Raw genomic sequence first — 15523 nt, forward strand, 5'->3', positions numbered from 1 at the left:
TCATCAGTCACGCGCATGAAATGAGTAGTGATAATTTTTTTTCAGTAGTAGAACACACAGTTACCAATGTTGGAAAAATAATTCTCTTCTCTCTGCATTTTGAAAATCTTGACTACAAAATCAAGTGAGTATTAGGTTTATCTCTTTATAATGCTAACGTCAGCTGCCATTATGATATTTATATAAACTAATATTTATGAATTCAACAAATAGTTTAAAATTATAACTAAGTTTGACTTTTTCTTTTTAAAACTCAGTCCATAATCTATAATTCAAGATGACACTTACAGACTTTATTTTTCAGTTTACATAGCTCACAAAATTCACCTTCCATGGTCTGACTTGTTGATGAAATGCATACTGTGTAAAACTCCAGATAACCTAGTTGACTTAGGCGTTGCACCCTTGAGTCTGCTAGTGCTACCTAGCCGCGGGTTCGAATCCAACCAAATCCCATCGATTAGGCATGGACGTTTGATCATCTCATAACTCACCCTCGCTCGGCCCATTACCCACGCACAAGCAAAGAGCTCATGTGGGTATTATCCGCAATAAAAACTCAAAATGGAGCAGCTGCCGTCTATAGATTCATTCAATGATTGAATTAAGTCATATCATTAATGAATCGAGTGTGGCTGAGCAGCTATTATGAAGCATCACTAGTATGTTTTCAACCGGGCTCAAATCAGCAAGAATTTATTGTTGATTGTCTAGGATTCTCAGATTGTGAGAATCTGACAATACTTGGGTGTGAGATTTGAACAAGGTTTCAGGCACCTTATCACAAATTAAACTACCTAACAAAACGGGCAACGAAGAACAATAATTTGGGAAGCGATTAGCTATGTATTTGCACTGATACGCTATCAAGAACGCCTAATACAACGGCCATTATACTCATTGGCAGAACTAGTGGATGAGCCCCTATACTCAAACACAAACAGCCGCCATCCCAGAGTCTGAGGGGTGACCCCCTGAACTCCCTGACACAGTCTATCCGGTTCTCCCGGTCAAGGACGAAGAATTCAAGTATCGATGAAATAAGTTGAGATCTATGCGTCTGCAACTCCCGTTGTAAGGGTGACCACTTGCAAAGCTGATTATTCTAAGTATGTTTATGCGTTTCAAAACTGCTTCACTGTGGTTCGGAGCCTACTTGAAAGTAGGTCTAATCATCTTTCATTATCATCCGCCTTTTTCCCCAATGCACAAGCTAGGAGCTCGTCATGTGGGCATATCCCTTGGCGAAATAAAAATGAAAAGGAACATACTGTTTTGTTACATTAATTGATGAGTTTCGACTCACTTAAAAAGATTAATAATATTGTTTAACATTGTTCAGAGTAGAAATGAAAGTTAGCCAAATTGTAAAATGTTGTTCATCAAGTTAATCATGTTGCAAAAATTCTTACTTTAAAATATTGTCTAAGCCTATAACAATTTATCATTATAAGCCTAATTATTATTAGACTATTATTCATTTAATATTGATAACTCACTATTTTATTATAAGTTTCCATATTATATAACTTGAGTAATAAATCACAATTGCGAAGACTTGAGGGTCTGGTAAAACCTAATGACCTTTAATTATCTGACAAATAACAAAAATCATTCTAATAATGCTAGATAGAAAACTTTAAAACGTATTATTTTAAATAATTCAATAAAAATTCATGAATCTCCCACTATCAACGAAAAAAATTGATAAAAATATTCAAAGTTAAGGAATCATATGGTATTTCTCCTGGAATTCCTATAATTTGGTTAATAATTAGTTATTGGTCAGGTGGATTCACTATCAGATACAGCTGGCCGTGAAATGATACAGTTACAAAGATACGGGAGACTGGCATGATACATAAAAATTGTGATCCTGATACGAAAGTGGATTTGTCCCTCTCACTGATCCCAATCCGACCAACACCACACCAACACGACACTGATACAGTATCTCCTCGGTCGATATCGATATCGGTTGGGGGTTTAGATTCAATAATGTCAAATGGAACACCAAACACCTGTTTGTAGTCGGTGGTTCGGAACCCTGAGTATAGGCTACTAAGTTTTTTCTATGGAAACCACCTGTTGAAAAAAGATCCACTCATTATAAAATCATCCTTCCCAATACATTGGGCATATACGGTACCTACCAGTGTTGCTTATAAGTAGAGGGGAGTGGGTTTACTATGACACATCATTGAATTTTTTTGTAGGGTTTTAAAGCAAATTTTTATGGTCCCAAAAATGTGACAATGACTGACAAACTTTTTTATAAATGCTTGCTCTAATCTCTAATATTTATGGAAACGCTGGTGCATAGCCTACTAATAATTATATGGAAAGGGGGGGGGGCTGCATCACATCGCTTCTCGGCCTGTTGGCTAAGATCGAAGTTTAAAAAAAAAATAAAACATTGGTCATGACTCATGAGGGGAACCCTGCCATTATATACCTACTCAGGCATCACCCTCGGGTATTTGAATTATATATGAATAGGAGAACACGCAAAAAAATACTTATCATACATTAATTTTTTATCTACTGCCCAATCATTTTGCTCTGCTATTTTTTAACAGGGGACTAAAGAATTACTGGTGTGAGGCAATAATCGAATTTATTATTAGCTGTGTAACATTTCAAAGATACATTTGTACTATATAATAATATTATTGTACATCAGCAAGTTGCAGTCACTGTGTTGAAATCATGTTCCAACAAAAACATTATCCTGTTGAAGAAGTTCAAAATTATTATTTTCCAAAAATCTCAACTTTTTTCTCAGATGAGTTAAATGACCCAGTCAGGGGTTCATAGGTATACCAGAGATACAATCGAATTGCTGGGTAGAAGGGTATAAAAAAGCTATCCAAAACTAGCATAAAAAAGTTATAACCATTAAATCATGCACGGTGGTTGAAATTAATAGAATAATACAAACTTATTCTAATAGAACAATATACGAAAGAAATCACTTCTAATAGAAGAAATGCTTATCAAATGACATTCTTAAAATACCCTAAACATATTTCATGTGAAAAATTAAATGAAACGTATTTGAATTGGGCAACCGTATCTAATTCGCTCCAAAGAACGAAATTATACTGATTTGAATATTTCTCAAGGTTTGACCTCATGACATTATAATACGATAAGGACAGTTTATGAAACTGATCTGTAAAACTGGTTATGTATTTGATTTGTAAAAAGCAGTATTACTGTGTTTGCTTGTACACGGAGGATTGTTTGAATCTTAACAGGATCTAGTGAGAAGGTTTGAATTTTAGAATTTCTATTATCATCATCATAACAATAAACGCAAAACTCATCATGATCATCATGAAAAATCAACGCGAAATAAAGCGTCTATGAAGGGAAAATGTATTAAGAGTTTACTTGATCGATTTAGCATTTTATTCAAGTAGGTAGTTTACCAATCAAGGTGATTAAGCAAAAATATACTGTAACTATTACTGCCATATAGTACCTTAACAATTACTCCATTATATAGAACTGAAATCTAATTACATGGTAATAAAAACCTTTTGCAGTATAAAATTATTAAACAGTAGGCCTATAGTCTATTAAAATTATAATATCATCGTCATAGAATAATAAAACTGATTTTACACAAGTCGACTTTATTGCTTCTATCGTTAAAATTGTTCGGCTCATCAGAATATATTTGAATAGATTTGTCAATAACTAGCCTCAAATTAATTTAAAAACGTCAATTCTTTTGTTCATAGAAATTTAGAAATAATGTAATCATTTTATTTGAGAAAGGATTAATACAACTGAATTACAAAAGTGTTTCAGCTTATCAGTGGAGAAAGGAAAATGTAATTTAATTTCAATGAGGAAATGCTCAGCAGTGATATCACTCAAACTTAATCTCATTATTCCAATCTTATTCCTGATAGTGATTTATTTTATTTTTCTTCGTCTTGAAAATCCTATTCAATTTCATATTTCTCTACTACCTAGCATTACATTCAAATAATCATTATTCAAGTTGAAAATGGCATTAATGTCCGAAACATGTTGTGATAAAAAAATTTAAAAGGTACCCCAAAGAAAAAAGACAATATCATTAATCACATTACAGTACAGTTGTGTTGAAACACAATATTTCTATTTGATTATTTAAATTATTTCAATTTGTGTTTTTTAGAAGTTTACTTCCTCAAATGGCAGATGAGATACGAATAAACCTGGATGTGCCAAGATGGGATCAGAACACGTACTGGGGTCGGGCACAGTACTTTTTCAACACTACAAATCCACTCAACCTGTTCACAACATCCAAGCGCTTGGACCAATGCAAACAAATAGTTGACACATACAAGTAAGTAAAAATTAAAATCAGTAAAGGTAGGAAACATCTTGAAATATAAAAATTATCGTTTTATCAACTTCCATGTTTCTATGTTTGATACTGCATCTGTCATGGAAATGAATATTCTCTTTGAATGAGCACTGGAAGATTTGAAGACTTTTAAATTTGATATTATTATATAAACTTTAATAAATGATCCATTTAATTATGATATGATCCACGTACCATTCAAGTGGAAAACTATTATTTCTACTTCCAATTTTTCTATAAATATAGTGTAGGAAAACCATATTCTATTCTACACACCTACGGTGTAAAAAAGGTTGGACCATCAACAAGAACTACTAAGCTATAGGTCTGTTGTTGAGTTATTGCGCACTGACTTATCAATTATGATGCCATAGTTGATAACAAAGTAGTCGATATTCTTAATTCATTATATTTTTACAATATAAGATTAAATTATTGACTATTTTCACTCGGAAGGGACTCCTCACCAATAAAAGCTGAAAACGCTGTAATTTTACCTTCAATAGCACTTGAAGATATGCAAAATTGAAATTTTAATTTATATAAATATACATTATGTATTCACGTGTTTGATGTGTAAAAAATTTTCAAAGTAGATATCAAAGTTATTGTGTAAAATAATAAATATATAATGGAAAATGATATGGATGAATAAAAAGAACTCTATTACAATATTCCAAAGCATATTCACTCAGGTGGAAAAGTGTGTAAAATAATATTGAATATGTGATGGGAAATTGATATGGATGAATGAAATAACTTTATTACAATATTCCAAAGCATATTATTTTTCACTCAGGATCATTATTAAAGCCTAATACTAAAATTTATAAGGAAATTTGTAATCAAAGTTCAATGAGATACCAAACCAATGAGAAAGCAAACCTGTACTCAGGTAAAATGCATTAAATTACAGACATTTGATAATTATCATGCATTATATTACACACAATTCCACATTAATAATATTATTAAAAAATGGAAGAGTAAGATTAATAATGGATAAGTAAAAACATATAACAGTACCTAAATATAAGCAGTAAGAATGTATTTGAAATGTTTTTGGAACGTAGGTTACCAATACCTACTATGAATTACTTATTTATATAATCATGTACAATAATATTATTATTAGGTGCACTTTTATGAGAAGGCACAACAGGCTCATGCTCTAAACTGTCCCTTTTTAAATTCATCCAACATTATTTTTCAGAGCTGGAGGAAAATTACCGGGTGTCTCATTAGAGGAATTGTACAGAGCAAAAGATCTGGTGGACTCAGCGTTCCACCCTGAAACGGGGGAAAAGATGATTATCATTGGTCGAATGTCAGCACAAGTTCCAATGAACATGGTCATAACTGCATGCATGATCACGTTCTACAAGTAAGTATCACGCTATTTATTCACAATGTTGACAAGTTGAAGTTTACCTGTGCAACAATAATAATATGTTACCTACAGTCTACCTAATTACAGGTGAAAATGATAAAATATATTTTGATTATTTGGAAAAATACAATTCATTTTTTTGGATACTACACAGATAGCAATTTTTAAATAATGCTGAATTTTGTTTTGATAGAAAGTCATGCTCTTACATAGATTAAATGTTTTGGAGAACAATAATTGAATAGAATAATTCATCACATCAACTAACAATGGATGACTTTCCTAAAAAAATTTAAACTTTAAATGGAAGGCAATATTTGATTCGTTTATAGAATAGGACCTACAAATGTAAACAAGTTAGATGGAATAAAATCATTGGACTATGAAATCCTGAAAAAAATGAGATTATATTGGAATGTGTACGGTAGTAAATGTACAATAAATACCTAGGCTAATTGAAGGTCAATATATAATTTTTAATAAATTCAACTACACGAAAAGTGTTATCTGTTAGTTCAAGTAATGATGATTGATAAAATCTCATTTCAATTCTACTCGCGAAATAAATTTGCAGTAAACTTGGGCTACGTATTTTTCATAGAGGATTTTAGAGTCTCTGAAATTGATCAGGTGCGAGCTGAAAACTCTGATCCCAAACCTGAGCCACCCAGAGGTCACTCAGAATTCCTAGTGGATAAGAGTTTCAGTAGTGTTCAATTTCCAATAAATCTTATAATTTCTTAATTTTATAAACCATAAAAAATAATAGCTTGAAGATTTTGGACACCAAATTACAAATAAAGGAGTTTTCTACATATAGATGCGAACGCATCAATATAATATATCAACTTCGCCATACAGTCTTATTGTATCAATAGATGAAAATTGACTCACTAAATAGGATCTATTGAATTGTTTTCAGAACAGCACCTGCGGTAGTATTCTGGCAGTGGGTGAACCAATCTTTCAATGCACTGGTCAATTACACCAATCGGAGCGGCTCTTCACCAATGCCCCTTGAGTGAGTATCTACAGAAAACTAATGGCAGCCTATACTGGTCAATAAATGAGTTTCCTATCTTTTGGTAAAACTTATCAATTAAATTAATGAGAGAGATAAAAAGGTTGTAATTGTTGTATTCATTTATTGTTTGTAATTGTTTATAAATATTGTTGTTAGTAGTGTTTTGTATACGATTGAGAGTCTGATGAACAATTGAATTTGATTGGTTCAATTTTTTATTCAAAGTACCACACAGTCTAATTTAGATTTTTTCCAGCCAAGTGGCGAAGTCATATCTATCTGCTACTGGTGGAGCACTGGTTACAGCCCTCAGCTTGAACAAACTAGTCAAGGTAAATATAGCCTATTTCAGAATATGATTCATGAATATTATTCAACAATCCATAGAGCTCCCACTGAAAATATTTTTATTATTCTTATTGTATTGTTTTTGTAATTTCATGTACTGAAATACTTAATTATGAAACAGCCTAAGGAAGTAACTGGTGGGAAATTCATCTAAAAAAGATAGGATACTGGAATAGAGAATATAAATTTTGGGAATCACTAGTTGAATAATGGAGGAGTGATTATTGCGTTGTGAATCCATTTCCTTCTCCATTATCAATTTAAACTTGAAATTAAAAACACTTTTGAAGTGGAAACACTTACTTTTTAGCAGTGATAAAGTTTCAACCTGTTGTTTTTGGTCATCTCCAGACTGAGGAAACTGAACTCCAGATGAAATCCAATGGAGGATTATCTCATTCTGTAGGCCTCTCAATATACAACACTGCGATTTTTCCAGTGGAAATGAATAATCATGTCCAGGCTCACTATATTTCCTCAATAGAGGATAAATTTAAAGAGTGTTAGAAAATAAAATTCATAAATCATTTTATACAATATTACGTACCGTATATATATATATATATATATATAATATATATATATATATATAATATATATATATATATATATATATATATATACTGTATAGGCTATAATGATGACAAAATATTGAATGAAAAAGACTAAGAAATTGTCGAAAAACCACAGATTTATTGATACTTAAAAAGACCGGTTTCAGTTGCAACAGAATCGCTTAAGCCGCCATTTTGTCACACCGTTGAGTGGGAGGAGACTGTCTAGCTGGGCCAATGGCAGGCGTTCATGCCCTTGACCAATAGCAGTAATCGTCTACTAGCATAAGTTCTGCTGCTCTTGTATTTAGTTTTAGTTTATCAGAGATTGACAATGGTGTGATAACCGAAACCGGTCTTTCTAAGTACCGGTATCAATAAATCTGTGGTTTTTTGACAATTTCTTAATCTTTTTCATTCAATATGAATAATTACCAGAATATCAACTTCTCAACTACACAAAAAGATGACAAAATAATTGAACTACATTTTTTTCAATTCAATTCGATTATAATATCATGAAAATAATAAACAAATGACTTATGTATATTCTCGAAATGAGCCTGAAGCCTAATCAATATCTGCTCAATTATTGATGAATTAATAAATCATTATTATTCCGCTCAAGTCTTTGTTTATGGATTTCAGACAGCACCTCCTCTGGTCGGAAGACTGGTTCCATTCGCTGCTGTAGCGGCTGCTAATTGTATCAATATTCCATTGATGAGATATAAGTAAGTAATAACACCCTCGATATTCTCTTCCCACTCAATGATGGTGCATTTTACAATTCAAACATTCGTCTCTTCCAACTCAATTTATAATGATTTAATTCAATATTGTATAATGACTCTACAAAACCCTATATTCAATATAATGGATGGAATCTGATAAATAATACAATTTATTCATGGTTCAATAATGTGTATTGTGAATTGGATGAGATGACAAACCACGAAGAAAGTATCGCCATATCGATAGGTACTGAAGGATATAGATTTGATAAAGGAAGTTTGTAATATTAATAAAGTATTATGATTGAAATTTATGGTAAAGATCTATGAGAAAGATTGTGTTTCTACAATTGATAATGGCATTACCAAAAATTGTAAGTTATCTTTAACAATTCAAAGACGATAATATTATTATTTAGCGTATGGCAGAAAGGTAGACAATAAATATAAAATACCGGTAGCTCATAAGTCTCAAATACACTGTATATATTCCCAAATTCTTTGAGATGTTGTGTAGTTTTCGGCCAGGAGAACATAAGTTTGTCTGACCGCCGTTATTTGCTAGTCCATTTAGCGTTACCCAATATTGTGCACCATGGAGGCGAACTAGTGTTACATATATTAAGATGCTAATATAGGTAGTAACTTAAATTAAAATAGTAGGCCCACCTACAGGAGTAAAGAGCATCTCATGAGCAGTATATTATGGTTTACATTGAAAACGATTAGGCCTACGGTACTAGATATCCCAATCAAAATGAATTCAAATTCAATAATAATTAATTGTTTTCTTATACTACTGGATATAGGGAGATCAGAGATGGAATTTCTGTATTTGATGACAATAACAACCACTTGGGTGATTCGCCCACTGCAGCCAAAATAGGAATTTCTGCGGTGGTTTTCAGCAGAATTTTGATGGCATCTCCAGGAATGGGTGAGAATCGAAATTTATACTAATTCGTATAATGTATTTTCTGTTGTGTTTATGAATTTATCCTTTATTCTTCATTGATTCATACAATAAGTACATCATCAAAATGATAGGGAGAGGAAAAATGAGGTAACCTTGTGCTATTCCTCTTCCAAATTTAGATAAGATTACACAGAGTCCGAAATAGGTTGAGTCTTGTAGTTGTTTACTACTTCACAAAATTTGTGTCTAGATAGTTTATTGTATCAATTTTTAGCTTCAAAAAAAAAAAAATAAAGAACAACACCTACCGTATGGAAGAAGCATCCTATAGTAATAGTTCTATAGATGTTACAATAAGGTGATTTTCATAAACACTGGAAGAGAGTATTCAGGCATAAAGTAAAGATTTAGGGTTAAGCCACATGGAGCGTTTTTTTAAAGATGCTTTTGAACTGGCGGCGGACGAGTCGGCAGGGCAGGAAGCTCTCCGATTGGCTGATTATCAGCTGATTTGCGTGATGTTCGGGAGGAAGCTCTCCGATCAGCTGATTATCAGCTGATTCCCGAACATCACGCCAATCAGCTGATAATCAGCAATCGGAGAGCTTCCTGCCCTGCCGACTCGTCCGCCGCCAGTTCAAAAACGCTTCATGTGGCTTGGCCCTTACAATGAAAGAGTGTGAGGTGAACTGAGAAATGCTATTAGTATCTGGTACGGGGTACGGGGGAAAACTCCGCAAAATTCTAACACAGAGAAACATAATTAATAATTAGAAGTATTTTGAAATTCACAATAAAAGATCGAAGTTTCATGGATTAAAACTATAAGTCATTTATGAAATTTCAAATTCTATTTAATAATATTATCATGTAGAGAAAATACACTGTTAAATGCTCAGAGCCTCAGACGGAACATTATTCCCATATGATATTTGATATCCTTGAATTTTAAATTTGAGTTTCTCACTATCAATTTGAAGCTAAAATATATGTGTCCTTATTCTATGTAGTATCATTGCTAATGTCAATATTAGATAAAACGTGGAAATTTGAATTCATCACGTGATATCTAGATCCATATTGATAAAATATTCAGTAGCTATTTATTTACCTTATTAGGCTACATGGATTATATCTTCATCTTTCTAGTTTGAAAGAGGAAAGTACTGAACCATCCTAATCCCCCTCCCCTACTGGTTGCGTGCTCATCTGCTCGTGTTTGAGAGATTGTAATCACTCTACTCTTTAACACGAAAGCTCTGTGAATCGATAAAATTTTACACTTGACATTTTTCAAATATACATTTCGTCAGTTCACTCAGAGGTTCAGAGCTTTATATTCATAGTACCAGTATCTCTCTGACTTTACGGAGATATACTTTATTTTATGAGTCTTCAGTGAGGTGGATATTCGTCTATCAGGTCATGCAATATTCATTACAGCGAAAGTTGTCACAATATTCACTACAGCAAAAGCTGTCCTATGGACATAAACGCGTTTGCAAAAGAGCCTGAAAGATTTTAATCAAGATTAAATTCCACGAGAAACAATCATAAATAGAGGAGGCTTTTTTGAAAAGAGGGCTGCTCTGATAAGTTCTCGTTGCATGGTTACGTTATGTCAAATTTGAAATTTAAGGCTGTGCAAAGGCAAAAAATAAAGTTTCTACTCGTGATATTTTTCAAAGTTTTTCGATTTGTATATCATAAAGCTATCAAAATGAAAAGTTTTCTCAAAAATAAATTTTTTCCGATCATTACCTACTTTTTGAGATATGAGCGCCTGAAGATTGAATTTTTGGGACAAAACATCTCAAATTCGGTAAGAGATAAATCCATGAGATTCAGAAGATGAATTCTTCATGGTACCGTATTGTTGATCTAGTAAAACAAAAAATTTCTGAAATAATCAATTTTTAAGATATTTATTCAATTTACTAAAAAATAACTTTTAGTTGTGTCATTTTTGGTTATTTTTGGTAAATTGAATAACTTTTCTAAAAATTGATATTTTTGGATTTTTTTTGTTCTACTAGATCGTAGATCGAAAATACCATGAAGAATCCATCCTCCAAATCTCATGGATTTATCTCTTACTGAATTTGAAATGTTCTGTCCCAAAAATTCAAACTTCAGGCGCTCATATCTCAAAAAGTAATGATCGGAAAAAATGTTTTCCTGAGAAAACTTCTTTATTTTGATGGCTTGATGATATACAAATCGAAAAACTTGGAAAAATATTGCGAGTAGAAAGTTTATGCAACCGAGACATAGAGTATGGAATCACAAATAGCTGAGTCAATCTCTAATGGAAGAATTTCCATCCCATATTTGATCATTTTGGTTAAATCAACATGTCGTATCTGGTTAAAGTAATATTATGGCCCGGTTGCACAAAAGCCGATTAAATTTTAACAGTCATTAAATTCACGAGAACCAATCAGAGAAGGCCTTTTTGATAAGACGGCTTCTCTGATTGCTTCTCGTGGAATCAATCACGGTTAAAATTAAATCGGATTTTGTGCATCTGGACCTAAAAATATTCTTATTTATTATTCACTTCTTTGAATTTTAGATACCCTCGAGATTTCGAGACGTGTGCTGTATTCTAAATGATAAGTAATATTACAATGTCTTGCAATCTCTTGGAATGTAATTTCATTACAAAGTTCGTAGAAACATAGAAACCATAGTAGGAGAAGTTTGACAATATAAGCTGTACGCTATTGCGATAGATTAATAATCTAAATAATAGGCTATATAAAGAATAATAAAATTAATTAAGAATAAGAATAATAAATTGTTGATCACAGAGTAATGGTTGGCAATAATTATGCTATACATAATATATCATTTGTTGCATTAATTGAAAAGGAATCGATTTGTTTAAGTTAATATACAGATGTATTCTTGGTTGTTCTGTACAGTTCTCACACCAGTAATAATTGATCGTTTGGAACGGAAGGGCACATTCGTTCGTTACCCCCGCATGGTGGGACCGCTGCAATTCCTTCTTTGTGGTTTCTTCCTCACCTTCACCACACCCATGTGCTGTGCATTGTTCCCTCAGAAATCTCCGATCTTAATTGCCAAATTGGAACAGTCCATACAGGTAAAGTTTATAAAGTCTCTACTCTCTTTAAATATTCCAAGCATTAATTAGTTCTGTTTAGCAAAATGGTATCGTAGTGCATATTTTATGTTCGTATTTTTCAAACAAAAAACTTCATATAGGTATTACAAATTTCAATATATATTCCAAATTTCAATATATATTCCAAGTTTCAATATATATTCCAAGTTTCAATATAATATTCCAAGCATTAGAGAGTTAAGCAAAATGTTATCGTAGTGCATGCGGTATTTTTTCAAGTTTTAATATATATTTCAAGTTTCAATATATATTTCAAGCATTAGATAGTTGAACAAAATGTTATCGTAGTGCATACGGTATTTTTGTTTGTAGCACTTTTGTTTTATGCTATTGGAATACATATATAATATAGCTGAATTATATAAATTATAAACCAGGCTGTACACGTAATCGCAACTATGATTCTTCAGTTTGGAATAACTACTGTCATGATGAGATTAATGAGATGAGACAATAATTTTTTCATCTTATTCATATCATTGACGATAGTGTGAATTTATTCTTGTTGACTTCGATAACAATTTTTCAAGTTTTAGAAGCGGTAGTTTTTGTTCTCTACTTTCAAAGTAGGCTACAGGAATGTACCGGTATCCTAAAATAAAAATTATGACTAATCAAGGAGCATTCAACTAAAGAGAGTATCTATTAGGTATTCTTTTTTCAACGTTGTCAAGTAGGAGCATAAGATAACCAATATACCGTACTATAGTATTGTTCCTCCATAGTAGCAATTGAGGACTTCAAGTCTCGTATCCTTCTATATATAGTCTAGAATAGAATAGTTTTGGGCCAAGCCTGTTTTGTTCGATCCCGATCATATTAATTTATATGATTTGTAATAATTGTATCCACAAATATAGTCTAAAGGTTTGGAGCATCGCAACATGATTCTAGTATTGCTGCATTCGTCATTACCTGGAAGAAGTTTGATCCGTCTGGCATCTTTGTATGCTCTATCATATATCCCTCTTTACAGAGATATATTGCAGCCTACATTCATACATCACATTCATACAGGCATGTATTTAGACAGGATCAGCAAGAGGAAATTAACTAAGCTAATCTCAAATGAAGGGGTTATAATACAAGGGGTCCAAGTGACATATTGTTAGTTTCGAGAAAATTGAGCCTAAAGTAAGTTTACTTAAATTAATTAATTCTCCATTCATGAAATGAATATGGAAATGATATTCATTTATTCCTATAACTATTCAGTATACTTTTACCAAATCAAACATACAGTTTCATGTCTCAAATTGCTCTCCTTTCTCAATTATCAGCAAAATAGTGATAAAAAGTATCTCTTGTACCCCTTGTTTAACCAACAAAACTCTATTGTCCAGCTACACATAAATCTATCAAATTTACCAGCAATAAAACAATGATAACCTCATTGCAATATTATCTGATTCGCTAATTATTGGTTCTTGAGGTATCTTTTGCTTGGTGACATTGCTTTAAAAGTTAAATTTAATTTGATGGATACGAGCAACCGTTGTCCTGTAAACAAGGGATGCAAGTCACTTGGACCCCTTGTTTAATCAAATAAACAGCTGTTTGAAAATGTAGTTTAAAAATTTTACATCAGATGTCAGCACTGATTAGACTCTCGCTTATACCTCTTGTATACTAGATTTTTACCACTTTCAGCTATCGATTACTGTAGCTAACTCGAAAAAAATGAAAAATGTCACTTGGACCCCTTGTATTCTGACCCCCTCAAATAATATCGAGATAAAGAGATCAGTAACTGATAGAATTATACTTACTTAACGTACTTAGCAAACAATGATAATTACAAAATGTTAATTTTAGCAAGCAAAACAACAATGATATTTTGATTTTGTTCCAGGATATTGCAACGGCTATTACTCCAAAACCAGAGATTGCATATTACAACAAGGGTCTCTGAATCGAGCGTTCTACTAGATCACTATTTGTTACATCAGACATCTTGATACTGTACCGAATTTTTTACTTTTACTTTATTTTTGGAGAAACTATTTTTCCAGTGTTCAATCTCCTGTATTAGGCTAGTGACAAAATACATAAATTTATTGACAAATATACTTACACAGCTTTCAATACCCTCACTTATCCTAAGATCAATGTACTCTCATTTGAAAATTGAAATTATATACGGGGATGTGTGTGGGGCTGAATATGAGATGATGAAATGGGAGAAAGAATCAGAGGTGGAGAAGTGGCAGTCTTCTGACGTTTAGGCAAGTGCGATGAGAAGTGGGAGGTGGTAGAGTACAAGTAGATGATAAGGAATATAAAAGTAGATGATGATTGTTATCGCATCCTAACGTAAGTGATAGGCTTCGGTTGTACTTAAGATTCTAGAATAGGCAAGGGTTCTCCATAGATGCCAGTCAACAAGTTCCAAATAAGCTATTATTTGTTATAATCAAACTGAAAGCAAATAACATGATCACTTTTGATTTCATAACTGAACAGAAACTACCGATTGTCAACGAACGAAGCCGAAGAAACCGCAGCCTCGCCTTAGCATCGCAAAATTTCGCTGCAATTATTATTATTCTATGAGGCAGTTTCATATGCTCTTTTATTACTCCGTGGGTACCTATTATGAATGTTAACAGCAAAATTATATAATTTATATTTGATGGAATTGAGAAGAATAAAGAAAAATCAGTGTTGTAAGCTTCTATTCTCTACCTCTATCATGTTACTGTATTCATTTCCAAACTTGGAATTTGAAATATAAAAAAAATAAGTAAATTTATTAATTTGATAAATTTTGTTTTTCATAACGAAATACTTCTTATAGAAATTCTAATATCGGGGACCGAGCTTCGCTCTGGAGTACATGAGCATAACAAATTTATTACGAAAGAAGAAATTATAATAACATTCATACAGAAATGGTCCATCTAACAGTAAATTGAGATTAATTCCCAGAGGAATGCAAAAATTTCCCTCACAAAAGCCGGTTAAATTTTAATTCTGATTAACTTCACGTGAACCAAATCAGAGACCATTTCAAAAAGATGGACCTACTGGAATT

At 32.3% G+C, this 15523-nt stretch overlaps 1 protein-coding gene across 1 annotated transcript; it reads left to right on the forward strand.

Annotated features, from left to right (window-relative positions):
• Positions 1-5: 5 nt before the first annotated feature.
• On the forward strand, positions 6-14554 carry LOC111051312 (sideroflexin-1-like). Its single transcript, XM_039429441.1, has 9 exons — positions 6-124; positions 4175-4348; positions 5583-5753; positions 6682-6780; positions 7040-7115; positions 8334-8419; positions 9229-9356; positions 12263-12447; positions 14342-14554. Exons 1-9 carry the CDS (start codon positions 21-23, stop codon positions 14399-14401), a joined length of 1083 nt encoding a protein of 360 aa, XP_039285375.1. The 5' UTR covers positions 6-20; the 3' UTR covers positions 14402-14554.
• Positions 14555-15523: the final 969 nt, after the last annotated feature.

The sequence above is a fragment of the Nilaparvata lugens genome, chromosome 1 (genome assembly GCF_014356525.2).
Source record: "Nilaparvata lugens isolate BPH chromosome 1, ASM1435652v1, whole genome shotgun sequence".
Taxonomy (NCBI): Eukaryota; Metazoa; Arthropoda; class Insecta; order Hemiptera; family Delphacidae; genus Nilaparvata; species Nilaparvata lugens.

What these genes read in the sequence shown, in the direction of transcription:
- LOC111051312 (XM_039429441.1), top strand. Translation starts at nt 21, where the DNA reads ATGAGTAGTGATAATTTTTTTTCAGTAGTAGAACACACAGTTACCAAT. An exon ending in GATGGCATCTCCAGGAATGG is followed by an intron (nt 9,357 to 12,262) that starts GTGAGAATCGAA and finishes TGTTCTGTACAG; the next exon opens with TTCTCACACCAGTAATAATT. An exon ending in AATTGGAACAGTCCATACAG is followed by an intron (nt 12,448 to 14,341) that starts GTAAAGTTTATA and finishes ATTTTGTTCCAG; the next exon opens with GATATTGCAACGGCTATTAC.